This window comes from Triticum aestivum, chromosome 3A (genome assembly GCF_018294505.1).
Source record: "Triticum aestivum cultivar Chinese Spring chromosome 3A, IWGSC CS RefSeq v2.1, whole genome shotgun sequence".
NCBI classification, from domain to species: Eukaryota; Viridiplantae; Streptophyta; class Magnoliopsida; order Poales; family Poaceae; genus Triticum; species Triticum aestivum.
In genome coordinates this window covers 714,368,457-714,390,195 of record NC_057800.1, presented here as the reverse complement: position 1 = coordinate 714,390,195, position 21,739 = coordinate 714,368,457, and the positions used below count along the sequence as shown (strand labels likewise).

At 47.5% G+C, this 21,739-nt stretch overlaps 1 protein-coding gene across 4 annotated transcripts; it reads left to right on the top strand.

Moving 5' to 3' along the window:
• The first annotated feature begins 11,193 nt into the window (after positions 1 to 11,193).
• Positions 11,194 to 16,687, top strand: LOC123059363 (B3 domain-containing protein Os03g0619600). Of its 4 annotated transcripts, none has more exons than XM_044481947.1 (10): positions 11,194 to 11,380; positions 12,838 to 12,993; positions 13,127 to 13,406; positions 13,507 to 13,541; positions 13,886 to 13,951; positions 14,575 to 14,653; positions 14,726 to 14,928; positions 15,204 to 15,567; positions 15,651 to 15,856; positions 16,024 to 16,687. In XM_044481947.1, exons 2-10 carry the CDS (start codon positions 12,913 to 12,915, stop codon positions 16,303 to 16,305), a joined length of 1,596 nt encoding a protein of 531 aa, XP_044337882.1. In that variant the 5' UTR covers positions 11,194 to 11,380; positions 12,838 to 12,912; the 3' UTR covers positions 16,306 to 16,687. The 4 variants fall into 4 exon arrangements, with proteins under 4 accessions (XP_044337882.1, XP_044337879.1, XP_044337880.1 ...); XM_044481944.1 differs by having other exon boundaries at positions 16,009 to 16,672; XM_044481945.1 differs by having other exon boundaries at positions 14,729 to 14,928; positions 16,009 to 16,669.
• The last annotated feature ends 5,052 nt before the right edge of the window (positions 16,688 to 21,739 follow it).

The following is a 21,739-nucleotide window of genomic DNA, read 5'->3' as shown; positions in this document are numbered from 1 at the left end:
TTCTGCCAGAACTTTCTTTCTTTTATTGGAATGTAATTTGGATGTTTCAAGTTTGAACAAATTATTATGTGTTGCTAAGGTTGATTTGACTTGCCCGCCAAACAAAAAGGTTGATTAGACTTGCCCGCCAAAAAAAGGTTGATTTGATTGAACTTTTACTTTTTACGGGATTCACTATGAGAAATGTTCGCCTTGCATTCTGCTGGTACGTTGATCTTGAACTCTCAGAGCGAAAGGTATGTGGCCTTTCTCCAAAGGAGGCAGTCATTGATCAGGAAACTTACGTGTTTATCATTAGACGATTATCTTGGTGGTTTCTTGGTTCTGTGAGAACTATGTTAATTGAGAGTGCTTTGGATGGCTCAGTTTGACCAATCTGTGATGTGTTGCTGACTGCTGATGTTCGGAGGCACTGTTTTTGCATGTGGATTCTCTGCAGCATCGAGAGGATTTGTTTTGAGAATACGGGATACTGCTGCGGTGTGTGTGTATATAGAAGTGCACAGAAAGAATTTGAGGCACACTTAATGTACTGTTCAGACAGAAAAGGTAAAAAAAAAAAGGCACTCTTGGGCATTGCCTTCTCTTCATAGACAGAATTACAAGTTGTACTATACAACAAGATGAGATGACAAAGAATCAATCAGATATGATATGCTAATGATCATATTCCTAATTATGGAGATATTTACGTTAATGTTCCACACAATCTCAACCGTCTGCCTCGTAATTTCTCCAGCATGACTTTTGTAGTAGGTTTAGTTATGCCACTTGATCACTAGAAGACACAAAACTAAGGCTGGTCGTAGTGGGGAGTAACTTATACTAGTGTCATGCATATGACACTAGTATAAGTTACTACTTCATAGTGCAAAGTAACATAATAGTAGTGTCATAGAGGACCTCATTTATTAGTTTGTAGACTCATTTTGTCTTGAAAAGCGCTATGTTACAGTAACATATTATGTTACCACTTCTCATTAACCACATGCCACGTAAGCTAAAATTTCTTGGAGTATGCTATGTTACTAGCTAAGTTACTCCCACTATGACTAGCCTAACATCCAATGCTACGTGTGCCACCTTTTCTCTGCCGAAGTGGAAGTCCACCTCAATATGCTTCATCCTTGCATGAAATACTGGGTTTGCAGTTAAGTGGATGGGGCCCAAATTATTAAACCATAAAACTGGTGGACGTGGTAGGGATACTCCCAGTTCCCTAAGCCAAGATTGCACCTACGTAGCTTCAGCTGCACCATTTGCAAGAGCCTTGTATTCTGCATCGGTACTAGATCATGAAACTGTGGGTTGTTTTCGTGCACTTAATGAAACCAAGTTAGGCCCAAAGAAGACCAGAAAACTGCCCGTGGAGCGTATGTCGTTGGCACATCCCACCGAGTCAGCATCCATGAAGACACTCAGAAGTGTGGAGCTTTATCGGTGAATGTTAAATCCAGTCGTCACAGTACCCCTGATATACCTTAGTATGCGCATGACAGCCTCCCAATGCACATCAGTAGGTTTGGACAAATATTGACACAACTAGCTTACAGGAAACGAAATATCAAGATGAGTGAGCGCGGGATACTGCAACCCTCTAACCATACTCTGATAGCTGAAGGCATCACCAATAGTGATTGGAGCAAGGTTTTGGATCCCAAGCAGACCTTTTTTCTCGTGGGGCACCAGAATTTGCGGTTACCACGGTAACCACGAAATTTCAGAAAAAAATCGGACGAAATTTAAAATCAAATTTTGAATGCAATTTTTTTTTTTTGAAGTAGATATAGCTCGGTTTATCAGTCTACAATATCACAGACGTTTCCCTGGCCTAGTGGCTATTCAACCGCAGCTACCACTTGCACAAACGTCGAGAGTTCGCCCCCATAATTTAGCAGCATTTGTAAACTTTTGCATCCTCAAAAAGGAATAAAAAATCGTAAGCCAAGATTCGAACCCGCGTCTACTTGCTGACAAAAGGTTGGCCTTACCACTAGGCCACAAACAGCGCTGTGGCTGAACAAGAGATGGCCTATATTTAACTATACTGTGAGCGTTTGAATTCAAAATTTTCAAATTATTCAAGATTTTTTGCTCGGTATGCGTGTTTCTCGAGCGGGGACGGTAACCGCGCGAGATCTTGGAATTTCGCTCGGTACCCAAAACGCAGGATTGGAGTACCAAGATATGCTGCCAACTTGTTAGTTGCTGACATGGGAGTAGAAACCTCCTTTCAATTCTCCATATGTGCGCGATGAAGAAGGTTATTAGCATGCTTGCTCTGGGAGAACACCATTTCTCCTGAATTGTAGGTTGCTTCACACTACTACGAAAAAGCTTATAGCTAGATGACCTCTAATGAGTGGTGGGCTCTGCCTAGCACTCGTCACAACTAGTTTAGGAAAGTATCAGTGGCGGGTATTGTTACTTGACCGCCACTGGTTCTTACACCATAGTGGAGGGCGCAAATAAGCACCAGCCACTCTTACACTCTTCTGAATTTCTTCGTGGGCGAAACACTGGCCGCCACTGGTGCCTGGCCAAACAATGGTGGGGAGTGAAAAGCGCCCGCCAAAGCTATATTCGAGTGACCCTCGCCCAATGTTTTCAAAATTTGCAAGGATTAACAGTGATGGGCATAAATAAGCATCCGTCCTCCTACAAATTGTGGGAGCATAAGACTTGTGCAAACCGACTTTGGGTTGTACGTGTAGAGCAAGCCCGCACACACTAAAAGCTACTTCATCTGTCTTGAAATATATGACTTTTTTTGTCTAAATGTTTAGAGCATCTATAGTCAGGACTTGGCAAATCTGACCCCACAAACACCCGCGGACGCGTCTGTTAATAGTGACCGGTCATGCCTGTTTGACACGAGAAAAACATCTAAAACTCCCGGGAGAAGGGAGAAGGGAGTGTGTTTCTCTCAGACGCCGGGAAAAGAAAACTGAGTATGTGGGCGTGCCAGTGTACCGTAGTACACATAGAAAAAGAGATATGGGAACATGTATTTCATTAATCTCATTGGAGAAATAAAATTACAATATCTCATAAAAAAAAGGTGCGCTCCGTGGCCTACTAGCACGGCCAAGCTGGCTGTGGCGATTGTGTGATCTCCTGGTTCCCGGGGCCTCGGAAGGCTCCCGGTTAATTACTCCCGCGGGTTGCTCCGCGGGATACCTCCGATTGAGCTGTGTGGTCGTTTTCGTCGTCTTCGCTCCGCGTTCTCTATGCATGATGATGGCGATGTGTGTGTGTGGGCGGCGGCAGAGCCCGTGTCCTCGTCGGTACACGCGCCGCAAGTAGCATGGCCTTTGCGGTGGCCGCGCTTGCCCTCGCCGTCGTGCCTCGTCGGTCTTGACGGCGTTGGAGGAGTTGTTGTTGGGGTAGCATGGATCGCGCTCGGCTCGGACTTCTCGACGACCAGTAGCTTCTTAGGGTGTGCAAGGGGCTACGCCTTGCGGGAGTAATTGTCGGTGGAGACCATCATCGGTGATGACCGTCGTGTTGCTCGCGCCAGCGTGGCCTGAGTGGTCGACACCTCGTCCCGGCCAGACGCTGAGTCCACGGCAGTCGGCGTAGTCAAGGCATCGTCTCACGAGATCGTAGAGGAGCGGTGTTGTTGTTGAAGTCGCGTCGCCCTGCAGCCGCGCCTTGTCCTCGGGCGGTGCCAACCTGCTTGGCTCCGGCCTATGAATGAGCGTGACGCGTGTAGCAGCGGCACTGTGGCAAGGCACCATCTTCACAAGCAGGATACAGGCACCGTTGTAAGGTGTCATCTTCATGATGTGGCGTCACTTACAGGGACTCTTCCTTGAGCGTGCGGCGCCACGAATGTACGACGCTGTGACGAGCTCCACCTCTTCTTCTTGAATGATGTAAGACGCGCTGAAGCGAACGACGACCAGCGGTGAGCATGCCACCTCGCCATTGGCTACGTGCATGGCCCATGCATGTGCAAAGGCCACTTATGTAGTGCACTGCCACACATTCAGACGTACTTAATGTTCAGCTTCATTCTTCTATAGCATTTGATGTAGACGAAATCCTCCGGCTGGAAATGGACGGCATGTGTGGCGACATCCCGAGTACCACGTCCATTGCTTCATGCGGTGGTGAGCCAAACGGCCATCTTCACGCCTTAGACGCACACGAGTACGTATCAGGAGCATGCCTTCTTATTCTTGTGTAGACCACTTCATGATGTTTGGCTGGACTAACGTGACACCATCGCCAAGGCACCATCGAGTCCGGGCGAGATGAAGGATAGGCACTAACCCGATGCCAAATGGGATCTCGTTTCCCTTGAAGGAGACGCGAGCAGCACCGTCATGCCACGTGAAGGAGTCGGTGATGTCGACATGGTCCGCGGCTTCGTCCTTCATGGTACCGGCTCGTCGAGGTGGGCGAAGGGTGTGACGGGTGATTTGAACGCCGGGAGGCATCGTGGCGAGCACCATGTCGTGGTCCTCGGCGTGATGAAATGGAGGTGAGCAGTGTGATGGCGAGTTCTGCGTCGTCGACTTCTACGGCACCATCTTGATGAAGTGAACGAATGGCCCGACGGTGAACTCCAGATCACCGTCTTCAGCGGCGTCCCTCCAGCGCGACGAAGCGGACGACGGGCTCCATAGAGCGGTGAGGTTGACGTACGTGTCATCGACCTCCAAGGCACCATCTTGACGATATTGACGGTGGGCGGCGCCGTGGCGTGCCCTGTGTCATTGTGTTCCGCGGCACCGTGTGACGAAGTGGGCGCGAGGAGTGGGGGTGGTCTCCGTGGCATCGGCCTCCATGGCGCCGGCTTGGCGACATCGAACGGTGGGCGGCATCGTGGCATGCTCTGTGCCGTTGTCCTTCCGCGGCGCCTCGTGGCGAAGTGGGCGTGAGTGGTGATGGTGACTTGTGTGCCGTTGGCCTCCATAGAGCTAGCTTGGTGAAGAATCCGGTGGGGAGCACCATGGTTGGCTAAACGGCATCATGGTCTAGCGGCGATGAGTGGAGGGCAGCCACCGTGGCGTTGACCTCCGGGACATCGACCTCGATGGCGTCAGCGTCCATAGCGCGGGCTTGGTGAAGACGAGCTCCCGCGACGCGTCGTCCTCATTGAGCGGTGATGAGTGGGGATGGCCACCGTGGCGTCGACCTCCGTGACACCGACCTTGGTGGCGTCAGCGTCCATAGCGCGGGCTTGGTGAAGATGAGCTCCGGCGACTCATCGTCCTCATCGAGCGGTGATGAGTGGGGTGGCCACCGTGGCGTCGACCTCCGTGACACCGACCTTGGTGGCGTCAGCGTCCATAGCGCGGGCTTGGTGAAGATGAGCTCCGGCGACTCATCGTCCTCATCGAGCGATGATGAGTGGGGGTGGCCACCGTGGCGTCGACCTCCGTGACACCGACCTCGGTGGCATCAACGTCCATAGTGCGGGCTTGGTGAAGATGAGCTCCGGCGACGCGTCGTCCTCATCGAGTGGTGATGAGTGGGGGTGGCCACCGTGGCGTCGACCTGCATGACACCGACCTCGGTGGCGTCAGCGTCCATAGCGCGGGCTTGGTGAAGATGAGCTCCGGCGACGCGTTGTCCTCATCGTGCGGTGATGAGTGGGGTGGCCACCGTGGCGTCAATCTCCGGGGCATCGACCTGGCGACCTTGACGGTGGGCGGCGTCGTGGCGTGCTCCGTGTCGTCCTGGCCGAACCGTCGTGACGAGACGAACCGTAGGTGGTGATGACGACCTCCTCGTCGTTCTTTGTGGCGCTGGCTTGGTGAAAACCATCTCGGGCAATGTCGACTTCATCTTCCGGTCCGTCGGCTCCATCTCCGACGGGGGTCCGATCATGCGAACATTGCTTTTGGCAACGCTCCCGACCTGTGCGCGTGCATGCTATATGCAAAGAAGGAGCAAGGAAAGGAGTGGGTTAGATCAAAGTTTTACCCTCGGGAAGGTGAGCTTCACGTCCATGTCACAGCCGCCGAGCTCCCTGTACGCCGGCCTCCTCTCTCCGTGTACACCGGCTCGGGTGCCTGCGTCCTTCCTCCTGCCGGGTAGATGCGAGCCGGTGCGTGAGGGAGTTCCTCTGCAGGCTTGCGTGATGAATGAATGGAGTGCTGCGTGGTGGATGAACGGGTGCTTGAGGTGTTGTGCGATGGATGCGTGCTGAAGGTGTTATGCGATTGCCTTCAGAATGGGTGTGTACGCGAGTCCCCTCTGCGTAGCTTGGTGTGTGTATTTATAGGCAGGAGATGGGCGGCCCGGCGGATGGAGACGGGCCAAACGTCCCGATTTTCTTGGACTAGATATGGATGCAATCTCCCCGAATCTTATCATCTCGCTGATGTTTATCTTTCTTCTTCTTGACGCGTACGCCTGCACACAGAAAATGAAAACCGTCTCATGCGTACTTAGCTACCTGACTGACGGTGGGCCTGGTTCCTTCGATCGCCACCTTCATGCTTATCTCCGGTGTTTGCTAGTTGAAATAATCACAAGTATTCAAGTACGTATACGCGCGCTTGCCGGCCGGTATATACGGCACTTAAAGAAATACGCATACTGTATGTAATCTTGTGGGCGCGCCGTAGATATGGACTCAGCCTTCTGATTGTAACCTGCATGTGTGTATAAGTCTATGCCACGGAGCATCAAGTGCAAGTATACATTGGTTAGTACGTGAGCAAACTCAAAATGCATGCACGTACCATTGCATCGAGAATTGCCTAATGCGTGTGTGTACGTATACACTCAATATAAAACATAGATGTGCATAACTTGCAATTAAAAGAAGAAAGAAAAAATATATTTATACTTATATCTTCTGAAAATAGTAATCATAAGAATACGTCGAACAATGCCCACAATAATCGATTCCATAACTAGATACCTTGAATTGAAAACCTCAAATCTATACTATTACATGACCAATCTTTAAGTGGAGCTCGTCCAGCTCCGCCGTGCCATGTCCGGCGGTCGGCTACGCCCCTCAGACTATTGGTCCGATCGCTTGTGAGGTAGAGTAGAACATGTGACACAAATGGCCTCACGGGACTTAAGGCATCGACATCCCCTATACCCTAGTCTTCCTCGTCAGAGCCCAGAACCCTGACGGTGCCGATGGATGTCAGATCGATGACGGATCCATCTTGGGACGAGCCGGCGACATCCACCACAACGCAGTTGCAGCGCCCGGATTGGTGCACCATACGGGCGCTAGAGAACCCGATCCACCTCGCCAACGTCCACCCCCACGAGGGTTGCCGCCGCCTCGTGTGTCCGCTGCCTCGCACGGTGGGCACGCCACACCATATTTGCGTTAGCCGACGTCCATGCTTCGTTCACCTCCACCTCGGAGCGCCAACGAAGGGGTTGCGTGTCTGCAATTTGATGGACAGCCGTTCGGTCATGCCAAGTGTCGCCGGAACACCTAAACATGTAAGGTGCAATCCGGCACAAAATAATCTTGCATGAGTTGGCCATGGCCTCTGATTCTGCTCCGGCGAAATATCCACGAACCAACTTGTGATCCCGGACACTTCGTTTCTCTTCCGGTTGTTGCTATATCCGTTCAACAACCATCGAGATTACCTTTCTTTATCGACATCCATCACACTCTTGGACTCAAAGCTCGAATCAAACAACGAGTCATCAAACAACATTAGCTCCACCATCTGATCCATCTACAGATAATGCGAATCATATGCCATCTACACAAATCAATGAGCCACTATACTTAATATACAAGAAATGGTTGGGAAAGTTAATATTGAAGTGGGCATTTGCATTCAAAATCGTTAAAATGACGGTGGGCAATTGCATTCTAATCGTTAAACGGAATTGCTCCACACACGACAGCCTGTGGCCGATCTATACACGATAAAAAAATCCCGCGGACAGAGTGTGGGTTCTGGACGCGATTCCATGGCTGGGATTCATCGTCGTGCGCTGGTCGTCTAAATCAGTCGTTCGCCTAGTAGTGCTCATCGTTAAAATGACGGTAGGCATTTGCATTCAAAATTGTTAAAATGACAGTTAGCATGACGATGGGTCAACTTTGCTGGAGTCGCTACCTGGTAAGGACATCTTTAACGTAGACATTCAAACCACCAGCAATCATCATTGAAGCAGTGCGGTGGTAGACAGCGCTGTCGACGCCACATCCTGGTTTTACGACTGTTCAATGCCGGAGACACTTGACGGATGGGACGGGGGCGGTTCTTTGTGCATTCAAACCGGTTGCCCATCAGTCTGTCTGCCGGCATTAAACAAGTGTGACAGCCAAGAAACCCACTTTCGCGCCCACATTCACACAACCTCAGCTTGGCCTGACCGGGCCCGGCATGATCTGCACTACATCCACTTGCACTCACGATCCTTCTTCGTGCGCGTGGCAGAGGGGCACGGTGCATTGTTCACACAGATCGCTACGGAGGCGGATGAAGAGGACACGCGGGTGAACTCGGATGTCGCCAGCTTTGCGTCGGCCATGCCGCCCACGCGTTTCATGCCCGACCGCAACAACAATGAGGCTAGCTTGTCCACGGCCGGTGATATGTCCACACGACGGACTCCAGCGATGAAGAGTAGGAGGTAGTAAATAGACGCCGCGTTGTCTTGTGTCCCATGTCATATTCTTCCCTTCTTGCGGCTTCACTTTTCGGGGCTCACGGCCGGTAAGCTTACCGAATATGGAAAGACAGAACGTGGAACACATACGCCTCCATGGTCGATGAATATTTTAGACTAGGCTAGCTTCGTACAGGAACGACGACAACATGGTGTTGGCGGCAGTAGTGGCCATTGAGTGGTTTCGAAATCTTGATGTAATTTTTACTACAATTTAGATGCTTTGTACTTATGATGAACTTTTAAAATAGATCCAATCCTTTTGACGAAAAGAAGTGTTGTTCGGTTTTGTTTTGTTAAAATATGTTTAAATGTAATAATCTTGGTCAGGTTTAAACGAAAATCATCCGGTTTACGTAAATATTTTTCAAAATTTATGTGGACATGATTGAAGCTCTCATATCAATATCACCGGACATGAAAGGTACATTGTCCAATTTAGGGGTCCACCAGATCTTCAACGCCGACCCGCAAATTTTCTCTCGCATTCGTCCATGGACAAGGAGAATCAGTCCGTGAACATGGATGCAGGAGGCTACCATCCAACCGTAACTGCATACATCCGACCTTATTATTTTTGAAAGCCCGCGCATTCAAATAGCCGCATACATAGAATTGAGATGTTCAAATGGTCGCACGCATAGGGTACAGACGTACAAATAGTCACGCGCAACATCAGTTCAAATTTAAATATTACATTCCAATATATTTGTCCCCTTTAACCGCACACTGATGCTCAATCAGATTTTTCTTCAGCTGGTTGTGAGTTGGTCGATGCTGAATTTGCTGATGCATTTGAATAAACTCTTGAAATGTGTTTGGATTCTGATCTGAAAGTTGGATAGGAACACCCATGTTCTCAAATTCTAGAACTGGGGCAGCATCCTCACCCCCATCCTCAACCATCATGGTGTGCATGATCACACAACAAGGCATCACCTCCTACAAGGACTCCGGATCCTATTGTTTATCAGGTCCATGAACAACTGCAAAAATGCCTGTAGAACGACTCCAAATGCCCTCTTAACATCATTTCTAGCTGCTTCTTATCTTTGCGCAAAGTGAGACTTTGTTTGGCCAACTGGATTAGTGGTGCTGACAAAAGTAGCCCATGAAAGATAGATACAGTCAACCACATAGTAACCCCTGTTGTACTCATGTCTATATACAATATCGTGGCAAGGAGGAGCTTTTCCTTCAGTCAGCCTCGCAAACAAAGGTGATTGTTGTAACACAGTGATGTCATTGTGAGACCCGGGCATGTCAAAGACAACATGTCAAATTCAAAGATCCACTGATGCAATTGCTTCAAAAATGATGGTGAGCTTCTTAACATGACCCTGATATTGCCCTTGTAAAGCCTTCGGGCAGTTTTTCCATTTTCAATGAATGCAGTCAAGGGATCCAAGTAAACCTGGCCACCCCCTTGCTTCTGAGATTGCGAAGAGCGTCTCAGTGTCTGCCACACTTGGTTCTCTCAGGTACCGAGGTCCAAACACCTCAACCACGGCAGTTACAAACTTGACCATGTCATCTCCGCATGTGCTCTCAAATATCCGTATGTACTCGTCCCACGAATCAGGGGCCATGCCATATGCAAGCATCCGGAGTGCAGCCGTGTACTTCTGCTAACCAGAGAATCCAATCTTTCCCATGGTACAAAGGATCGAAGACAATCTTGCACTTCCGAAAACGCCGGCAAAAATGGTCTGCGAAGAGTGCATCGGGGAAAAAATAATCGGCCATCAGTGTCAAATGGCCACGCACCCTGTTGCACTTGAGCACTCGAGGATGGCCCCTTATCGATCCCTTAAAATTGAGAAAATGCTCCTCTGCACACTCTGCGTCTTCAAGGACTGCTTGCATCATCACTATATCATCTGAGTACTCCTTGTCGGACGAACCGTCGGACGACTCAACATAGTGCTCGTATATGTACTTGAAGTCGGAATCCATTGATACAAAGAAGGGAAAACTGTTTTTAGCTCCGGCAATTCATTGAACAGTTGCCAGGCATGATGAGTATAGCAGTAGCGGATGGTACATGCCGAGGCGGTCGGAGAAAATTGGTTGAACGGTGACAGAGGAGAAGCGGGGTCGAGCCTGGTTGGACGTGAGGGAGACGTAGAGTTTCGGCAGAGGTGTGGCGTGCCGGCCGGGGTGGTCAAGCAGCGGCGAAGACAAGAGAGAAAGAAGAAAGTGGAGAAAATGGGTGGGCCGAGGTGCCGGAGTCCTATGTGTCTAGTGTCCGGGAATGGTTTTGGGTGAGCTGAGGTGTCGGAGTCCTATGTGTCTGGTGTCCAGACTCCTGCAAAGCTTCCCACGTTTGTCTTCGATTTGCGGGAGAGAACATGCCCGTCGCGCCATGACCTATACAAAACTGGGTTAGATGACTTCGGTGCTCTGATCAGTATAGTCCGGACGTATGCGAGGGGTTCGCGGTCTGCTTGAAGATGCCCTAAGCTACTTTGCCTTTATCCCATTCGCAAAAAAATACAAAAATACTTTGCCTTTATCTAGTGAGTCAACACTTTGCCTTATCTAGTGAGTCACCGCAGGCTTAGATATTTTGGGGGGTTATATCGGTATGCACGACTAGAGATTTGGGATTTTCTTCGCCAGTTCGTCTCTGAGTCTGAGCTCCAGTTCGAGGACACCGCCCAGTCGCCCACCAGGTCTCTGCCTCGACCCCGTCGGCGGACACTGCTCACCAGGTCTCTGCCTCGACGGCGTCGGCCGCCGGGACTCCGCTTGAGAGGCAAGTCTTTAATCAGTCTGTCCAGCCGGCGGTGGGATTAGGTTTGCCCTGTGCTATTTTTCTCTAATGCGAGCAAGATTTCTCATACATGTTCTACTCATATTCTGCATCTCAAGCTCAAGTAATCAGTCGGAAGTTTGGAATTTAGACCATGACTGTTTGTTTAGATGTGGATTATGGCTGCGGATTTTACCGTATTCATCAGAATCTTATGAACAGCGTGATTTGTGCATTTATTGACACTCGATGTTTTTCTTCCTTTTTCATATTTGATCACAAATTCACGAGTCATTACACAGAAATTCTACTTCAAAAGCAACTCCACTTTTTTTATGACTAAAAGGGGTTTCTCTGCTGCACTGAGAGGAACAGAGGCGAATCTGATCCACTAGAGCTGGTCGAACCATGTACACCAGAGGGTTTGCAGAAGTTGCAAATGTACACCAGTGGAGCTGTCTGCTGAATGGGAAAGTTAGGCACACAAATTTATAAATGATATAAATAACTGAAAATGGAATGTAATTAAACTTTGATGCTGACGGGGTAGTGCAGTCCTGGGTGCTAATTCTGTAACTACCTCTGTCGCTTTCAGAACCTCCCGCTTGCATTCGATGTGCTAGAATTAGGCGGCACTTAGTCTTTTCTTATGCTTGTACTGCTTTTGCACTGGATGATTTTTATATTTGATGATAGTGGAACCCGGCAAAACGTTGGTCGATCATATGGACAAATAAATCAAGAACTCAAACCAAAGGAGGGCTCAATATCAATGTCAAAACAAAGTCAGCTGTACAATCAATGTACCAAGTAGTATTTGGGCATTTGACCAAATTCCCCCAAAAGATCTTAGGACATCATAGTGATATTGATTGATTTTAGGGTATCATAAGTTATGCAAACAACTTTGAATAAATGTCAGCTGACCTTTTTTTTTTCTTTTTCGGAAAGGGGAAGACCCCAGCCTATGCATCAAGCGATGTACAATGCCAATTAATTTAACATGAAACAAGCCCAAGTCACCAAGAAAAAAAAGAATTAAAATCAAATAAGACCACATCCGGTCTATAACGAGATTACATGATTTATCCACATACTCTCTTACTTGCTCTCGAGCCAAACTGATTGAACAAACCCCGTGCATCTGTTTTTCGCGGGGTGCACTCAAAGGTCATAAGACCATGTGTTTCCACATGTTGCAGTGATGGCCACCTATGGATGGACGCCATAGCTCTGAAGGTAACCTATAAAAGATTTAGGAATAGATGACCGGTTAAAGACACACTCATTCCGACAATTTCAAATTGCCCAAAGAATAACACAAACTTCCACACGGATTTGGAATATGAATATGCTCTCATGGAGAAAATAATGTTCTATTGGAAAACATAAACGCACAGGTAAGACCATAAGGGTTGCTCCATAAATGACTAGCCTCGATCTGTCTGTTTGCCTTTCAGTTTGATGGAGCTCCCTTCGTAAGAGAAGCTTTGGAAGGACATTCCGCATTCCTGCTACACGGCGGTTTTGCTACGATGGAAGAGGAGACAACCTTTCAAGACTTGTTGGGTTTCGAGTTCTTCCTGATCCTACTCCCGAATTTCTTGAAGAAACTGGTACAGTTCACACAGTCTCTCACTTTCTGTTTCATTTTAGTTCTGTTTCTATGCTTTGATCTTTGGTCAGTGGTCTGTTTGGTTGGCTCAACACTACACTTTTGATTTGACCGCTGCTTAATCCTCGTCGCAGAGGCTGCCAGACAAGTTTGCCAAGGTGCTCGACGGCCGTGAGCTTCAGGAAGTGAAGCTGAGGGAGGACGGGCGCAGGCGTCACTTGTGGGACATGGAAGTAGTGTTGGACGCGGAGGGCCACATGTACCTGGGGCATGGATGGGAGCAGTTCGCCCGTGCTCACGGCCTGCGGCTCGGGCACTTCCTCGTCATAAGCTATGACAGCCATGTCGTGCTAACCGTGAAGGTGTTCGACCAGAGCATGTGCCGCAGGCACTACCAGCACGACAACGATGCCAGTATGCGTCTTTTAATTCTTGCTCTTCTTTGCCTTCCTCTCAATACGGTGGTTGTAGCTTCTACGAATAAGTTAAAGAATACTTTTTTGCATTTTGCCAGGCAGTGCGAGCACCAGTGACAGTGGCAGCACCGTGGTAAGCTTTTTATGCAATGTTCCACTCTTTGCCTGAAATTTAGTCATGCGTCTTCTCTTCTTCAAGTCTGTAGTGTTGATTTGCCCTCTTTCTATGCCATATTCATGACAGTTTCCCCTTTCTATGGACAAAGTTTTCCCCCCTTCGACCATGTACCCCACTTTAGTATGACATGGATCTTCTTGCCTCCTTTTGGCTGCATTCTTGATTAGATGCTATTTTCAATTACTTAAATGATTTCCGCATCCTTTGCCTAGTTTCCTTCATGAAAATATGTATTACTATAATACTATCGACAATTTGCATGTTTTCTCATCATGTACATGGTTCGACCTCTGGCATAGCAGGGAGCAGAGGGAGAAGGGGAAGTGCCACCGCAGACAGGGGCAGAGGAAGACGATGGGGAGCAGGTAACCCAGTTCTCTAAAGTCTTCGCCTCTAGCAAGTTGTGCACTGTCCGATTCATACTGCTGCTCAAATAAAGGATGGAGTGTTTAAGTGTATATCTGCAGTCAAAATCAAGCTCACATGCATAGCGTAGATATTAAATGCCTGAACTATATAGTAATTTTCTTTTACAAACACCTAATGAATGTATTAGGAATCATATATCAGTGCTTATGTAGATGCCTGAAACATCAACTTTGGATATATTGAGGGAGCACATTATTGCCAGTTGCATAACTGTCACTTGCAGACATCCAACATACATGCTTAGAGTACATTGCATAATTTTGAATTACTCTCTCCTTTCCAAATTAATTGAAGTTCTACGTTTGTTGTAAGTCAAAGTTTCTTAAGTTTGACCAAGTCTATTGGAAAAAAAGGGTTAAGACTTACAAACTAAAGTATGGCATATGATCAAAATCCCACCAAATGATCTTAGGTATCATACAGACCACAAACAGCATGAGCTCTGCTTTTGAACTTGGAAGAGGGCATCATACTGATCTTCAATGATCAGGGTATCAAATTAGTTATGAAAACACCTTTGAATAGTGCCACCTGATATAATATATGATTCTTTTTACAGGTCATATACAAGATGAGTAATCCATGCGATTCAGATGGAAGCCAGAAGGGAAGATGTTATTCTTCTGAGGAATTGTCAGGTTAAGTTGTGTAATCAGATTATGCAGTTACCCTCCAGCACATGCTTTCTTACTGTTGAAATATTTGTACAGCAGAAGACAGTCCATCTGTAGACAATTCTGTGGAGCCAGCTAATCTACAGACGGTTTCGAATAACTATGTCATATCAGCGCAGTGCTATCCTACAAAAGCACAGAAGGTGAAAATAGACGCACTTATAGAGAAAATTCAACCTAAAATCACAGTGCTAGTTGTACAGATGAAGAAGACGAATGCAAAACGGCATGGCACTCTGGTACGTAAGTTTTACCATGCATTTTGTATGAAAATTGCTCACTCTCTTTACCAACACGCATTATCTTGTTATAATACTATTTAAGTCGGTCATCCTTTCGGTTCTAACTCAAAACTCTGAATGGTATGCTTGCAACTAAATGCACATGCATTACTAAATCAACATTATCGTTGCCATTTTGATGGTCTTAGCTTTTAAATTCTATACTACAGTTGTCATACTATATAACAAGGTTAATAGTATCAAAATCACATTCTGTTCCTTTTTTCAATTAGGTAATACAAAAGGATTATGCACGCGAGCACTTTCCATGTGAAGACACAACTGTCATACTCCAGCTGCCTGGGAAGAAAAAGCATTGGAAATGCACATTCCACATCACGCCATCTGGCATGCCTGATGCAGGTCGGCGCAACCTCAATTTGCGCAACTTTTCCTGTGACAATCATGTGAGTACTGGTGATATCTGCCTCTTTCAACCAATGACAAATGTTAAGCACAGAAGATTCAGAGTGACAGTCCATCTCCTTCACAAAGCGAGCATTGCGCATTACCCTGGTGGAAGAACTGACATTGTCTCGAATCATGGAAGTACAAGTGCCACGATGGGCGGTGTGAAGGAGGAACCACCTACCGATGGTAATAAAATGTTGGCACTCCTAGGATGCATGTGCACTTCAGTTCCCATTATATCTATCTGATCTATGTGAAAACTTGTCCAGGTGAAGTGTACTCTTCAGAACATGAACAATGTAAAGTCTCTGAGGATTCCCAGGGAGCTTCCGAGAGTCTCTTCATCCTGGCTGACAGAGCTTGTCTAACACCAGCACAGTATTTGAAATGTCTGGGGAAAGTTGAGGAGATTAAGTTCAAACCGCCCTTTTATGTTTCTATCGTGAGCAAGAGCATGCGTCAGTTTCCCATGCTAGTAAGTTCAGGGAAAACATTTTCTGTTGCTTTCTGTTAATTCCTCAATTGCATCTGTATCCCTCGATAAAATAAATAGCAACAAATTTCCCAAGTATCTCAGCACCTGTGTTTTGTATATAAACATTTGACCTGTGTTATGTATATAAACAGAACTTTGTCTGGCAGTACGCAGCCAGATATCTGCTTCAGAAGTTTGCTGCTGGCCATCATGATGGAAATAATAGTTCAATCAGTTTGGTGCTTCAGCGGGAGGGGAAGAGCAGATCATGGACTACCAAGCTGAATTATAGGCATCGCACGCTAGACACGACCAACCGGATGGGCATTTACAAAGGATGGGAGTCTTTTGCCCACGACAACCACCTGCGGGAGGGGGACCTCTGTCTCTTCAAGCTGATGGATAACGAGGAGCAGCTGACGATGATGGTCTACATCGTCCGCCGCTAGAAATGTTAAGAGTGAAGCATGTCTTGCATGCATCTGCTACAGTGATCTTGAACTCTGGGGAGTGGAAAACTTGTGGCTTATATCCAAACGAGGGGCTCCCACGTACAACAAGAAACTTATCTGCTTATCTATATCATTAGACGTTTTCTTAGTGTTTTCTTCTGCCAGAACTTTTTGTTAATCAGGGAGTAATTTTAATTGTACGAGTTTGAACAACTTATTATGTGTTGCTTAGGTTGCTTTGACTGAACTTTTTCTATGCGATTTGCTGTGAGAAATGTCAGCCTTGCATGCTGCTGCTATGATAAGATGATCTTGATCTCTCGGAGCGAAAGATATGTGGTTTATCTCCAAAGGAGGCAGTCATTGAGTAAGAATCTTGGTGGTTTCTTAGTTCCGTGAGAACTATGTTAATTGAGAGTGGTTTGGACAACCTATGGATCAGTTTGACAGTTTGAACAACCTGTGATGTGTTGCTGACTGCTGATGTTTGAAGGCACTGTTTTTGCATGTGGATTCTCCTCAGCGGCGAGAGGATATGTTTTATAATACGAGATACTGCTGCTGCGTGTATGTTGAAGTGCAGCGAAAGAATTTGAGGCACATTAGAGTACATGACTACATGTACGGTTCAGAAAGAAAAAAAGAGGTACCCTTAAACGTATGAACCGTATTTGGTCTCAACACTCAACCAATTGAGCTATGATGATGCAGGCACAAAAAACATTTTAGCTATAATGCAGGTAATCCACTGTTCCCTCAATCAGGGCATATCCAGCAGGGCCTCAAAACTGGCTTGGGGACAAAAACCAAAATGAGAGCCAGCAGAGCCCTGTTTAGAGCATCTATAGTAGCTCCCTTATTCCAAAGTTGGCACAAAACAGAAGAAAAACACGCTCCAGCAGCTTCCCTATTTCCATTTTTTTGTCATCGCCCCTTCAACTCCATGCCGTAAAAAAACCGCCACTTCACCTCATTGTTGTCGCCCCTTCGACACCATACCGTCATCATCAGAGCTCGACCTGCGCCGCTGATGGCCACATAGCCACCCGCCGCCGGTGCTGATGATCGCCGTACCATGGGCCCATGTTCCGCAGCCACCGCAGCTACATTCCGCCACAGTACGCGTCCCCGCTGTTGCTCCTTCTGCCACCACGACTCATGTCGCTGTCGCGCCAGGCTCCCGCTGCCGCAGAGGCAGAAAGCGTCGTGCGGCCACGGCCCGCTCCACCGGCAAAAGAAGCCGGGGGTGAAGAATCTGAAGAAGACTGTCGCCGCCTCAACTCCAGCCATGGGCACTAGCCGCCTCCGGCAATGAGCACCGTGGAATGGGATCGGGTGTTTTCACGTCTTACCGTAGTGCCATGTGTGTCTTGATTCAATATGTTCATACTTGATGAAACGCACATCATCCAATTCATGATTTAAGAACAAGAAAACGAGATATTGACTTTTTTTACATCTGTAACTACATTCTCACATAAGCCTCTTCATTGGCCATGATCGGCATGTTCTTTGAGATCGGCGAGTACAACGATGGCGATGATTTCAATCCTATGCTGGAAAGGTTTAATTTTTTTTATCACACTTCGACCGTACGCAATGTTTAGAATTATGAATGATGATGCAACGTTTGTGAACTTGGTGAATGAATCATTTTTTCATATTTAGTCAACACTCGATTATGAACTTGATGAATGTATGCTTTGGCATAGACAATATTCCAGTGACGAATAATACATACAATGAAGTTGATGTTGTAGCGTTGAGGTTTGCCCCTACAACAAATAAGGTTCAAGGTCAAGCAACGATTTGTCAGAGGAAGAAAAGGCATGGCCATGGCATTGGAAAGTGTGTGCATCAATCCTATTACAGGGATCAATCAAAACACGAAGCCTTATTGAAAACGTATTCCCTGCACTATCACTGCAATGTGGCAGTATCATCTGAACGCACAATCAGTTCACTGAATCATCGGTGGAGTGCAATTCAAGAGTGTTGCAACCGGTGAGCAGGTTGTGTTGCCCAAGTTGATCACACAAAGCGTAGTGGAATGACAGAGGACATGCTAGTGAGTATCTAATTTTAGTATGAACTTTGTGGCCCAAAATTTTATTTATGCAATCATTGCACCTAATTTTTTATGTTCGGTTTTTTGCTTTGCAACTTGACTACACACAAGAACTGTACAAATAGAGGGAACCAAAGGGAGGATTGTTTTGCATGACCCGTTTTTGGGTATTGTCCAAAACAATGAGAAGTGGAAAGAAAGGAACAATGAGAAGAAGGCCAAAAAGGATGCCTATGAAGATGAAGTCCAAGAGGAGGTCGATATGTTGGCCAAGAAATGTTTTTTTGTGTGTTATACAAAAAAATTGAAGTTATCGAAAAATGTTTCCATTTTCAATATTTTGTTCACATATACAAAAAAAGGTTCAGGATTTTAAAATTGTTCTCGGGTTCAAAATTTTGTTCTTCATTTCAAAAGTTTTACCTGTTTTCAAAATATGGTCACCCTTTTAAAAATGTTTGTGTTTTCAAAAATGTTCTGGAATTTGAATATTTGCTCGCGTTTTACAAAAAATGTTTCCATTTTCAATTTTTTGTTCACGTACACAAAAAATCTTCAGGATTTTAAAATTGTTCTCATGTTCAAAATTTTGTTCTGCATTTCAAAAGTTGTACCTGTTTTCAAAATATGTTCACCAATTTAAAAATGTTTGCGTTTTCCAAAATTGTTCTGAAATTTGAAAATTTGTTCGCGCTTTACAAAAAGGTTTCCATCTAATTTTTTGTTCACGTACAGAAAAAATCTTCAGGATTTTCAAATTGATCTAAAATTCAAAATTTTGTTTTGTAATTTCAAAAAAGTGTTTGCAGTTCTTAAGTAATGCTCAATTTATGCCGGTATTTTTAGTTCATTTGACTTCGAGCCAAATATTTGCCATGAAGGCTTGATCGGTGTGGTGGCTAGCTAGATGCGTACACACACGGGACGTCTAGTTCAAATTCCAGCTCGGGCACAGTTTTGCTTGTACGAATTTTTGCTTGCGCGACTTCAATCCTAACGGGATGACTTTTTGATGCAGAATCAGCTAGGCTTTATTCATGAGTTCGTATATCAACCGGTATTACATTAGTATTATGTGGAAGCCCTAGCCATAAGTGGCGGCCTTGATCTAATGTAATAGCATACCTAGCTAATTTGTGTGGCTCAACATTAGAGCTCCTAGATTCGAACTTAAAAATACATGAATTGAAAATAGTTTGGCAGGATGTAATCTCCTTCACAACTCCACCGTAGTTCCCTCCTGTTCTCTCCTTAATATGCTTCACCACTGTTTCGCAATCTGATGCAATCATCAGGTTCTGCAGTCCCAGATCTTCCGCAAGGGAAAGACCCTCTCTACATGCGATAGCTTCTAGAGTTGGAGGGTCCGTCAGTCCGCGAATGACGAACACTGAGGACCCCAAGTATCCTCCTCTATTATTTCTGCATACACCTGCCACAGCGCCGATACCCTGTGAGACGGCAGCGTCGACATTGATCTTACCATAGCCTTCTGCAGTAGGTATCCATCTTCTCTGAGTTCCATTTGACCTGGTTCTCGACTGGTTAGGAGCAGGGCGCTGATCTTCCCCCAACTCGGCTATGAAATGGGAAATAAACATATAGGTCGACAGAGGGCCTGATTCATCCCCTCGTGGATTAGCTTTCGCCGTGCCCACCATATAGCCCAAAGGGTGTCAGTTAGCTTAATGAATTTTTCATGGGGGAGCTGCTCGATCATAGAGAACAACCATCTCTTAGCATTTTGTTCAGTGTTGGCCAACAGTTCATCAGTTAACTCGTGATCGACCAACGACCATACACATCGAGCTACTGAGCACTCCAGCAAACTATGCCTCCATGAGTCCGGCATACCACATACAGAGCACGTGCAGCTTGTTGCCATATTCCGGTGCATTCTCACATCCTCTGTTGGTATAGATTGATGCGCTAGTCTCCACAGGAATACCCGAACTTTAGCAGGAACAGTAGTCTTCCATAAATTTACCCAGCCGGTTTCCTCTTCTTTTCTGTTCGAGGTACCCGGGCGTTCCTCTAGCCAATCCTCGCGCCTTCTCTTAGTTTCAACAATCATGCGATAAGCAGACCTCACGCTGAAGGTGCCAGATCTCTCGAACATCCAAGCCCAGTAAGCCTGTACATTTCTCAAACATATAGGAATCTGTAAGATCGCCTCGGCATCCCATGGCAGGAAAACTTGCTGTACTAACTCCATGTTCCACCTTGCATTAGTTGTGTCAATTAACTCTGAGACTAGAAGTGGTGGGTTTGCCACTCTGGCTACAATTGGGAGTAAATTGCACAAAACCACCACTTTGAAGGCAAGGTTTTGTGAAAACCACTACAATACATTTTTTTTTGCAGAAAACACCATGTCTTCGGTAATCTTTTTGCAAAAGACACTGATCGGCGGATCGGCCTCAGTTAAGTGAGTTTATGACAGGTGGGGCCCGTTTTTGCCTACGTGGCATGACTTTTTGTGGCAGGTAGATTTTAATCTAAAATTACAAACTAGACCCTAGAATTTTACATAGACACCCCTAAATCAAAAACGAAAAAGCAATTAGCCCCCGCTTCGACCACCCGGGGCCGGGATGCGGCCAGGGCGAAGCAGAGGGGCGCGGCGACCTGGCGGCCGGGCGCTGGCGAAGCCGGCTGCGCGGACAGAGCCGGGGCGACGCGGGAGGGAGCCGGCAGCCGGCGGTGGAGCAGGCGGCCACGGGCGCACCCGGCGGGCGCGGCGCGCGGAGGCGGAGCCGGGCTGGCCGGGGAACCGGCCACGCGGGCAGGCGGACGCCTGCGAAGGGCGCGGACAAGGGGCTCGGCCCGGGTGGAGCCGGCGTGCAGGAGGCGGCAGCGGCAAGCCGGACGGCGCGGGACGCGGAGCCGGCGCGGAGCAGAGGCGACGCTCGCGGGCCGGGATGCGGGCGCGAGCTGGTCTGGGGAGGCGGCGCCGGTGGGGAGGAGACCCGCCGCGATGCAGATGCGCAGACACGTCGGCTGTGGCGAGGCGCTGCGCGTGCGAGGCGGGAGGAAGGCGCGGGGGATCCGCCGCAGTGCCGCGGACAAGAGCCGCAGGGGATTCGCCGGGGCGCGGGCGAAGCTGGCGCGGGGCGACCCGGTGGCCGAGCGCCGGAGCGGCACAGACGGACAGGGACCTCGATGGGCGGCGCGCGCGAGCGGAGGAGCGAGAGCAGGCACGAGGCCACTTCAGGAAGGCGGAGGCGCATGACTGTGGTGCAGTGGTAGGGAAAAGCAGCAGCAGGGCTACAACGGAGAGCAGCGGCAAGCAGCGCCGGCGACATGGGCTGCGGCAGCCACGGGGAACCGCAGAGGGCGGCTGGCCGGAGCGAGGCAACGCAG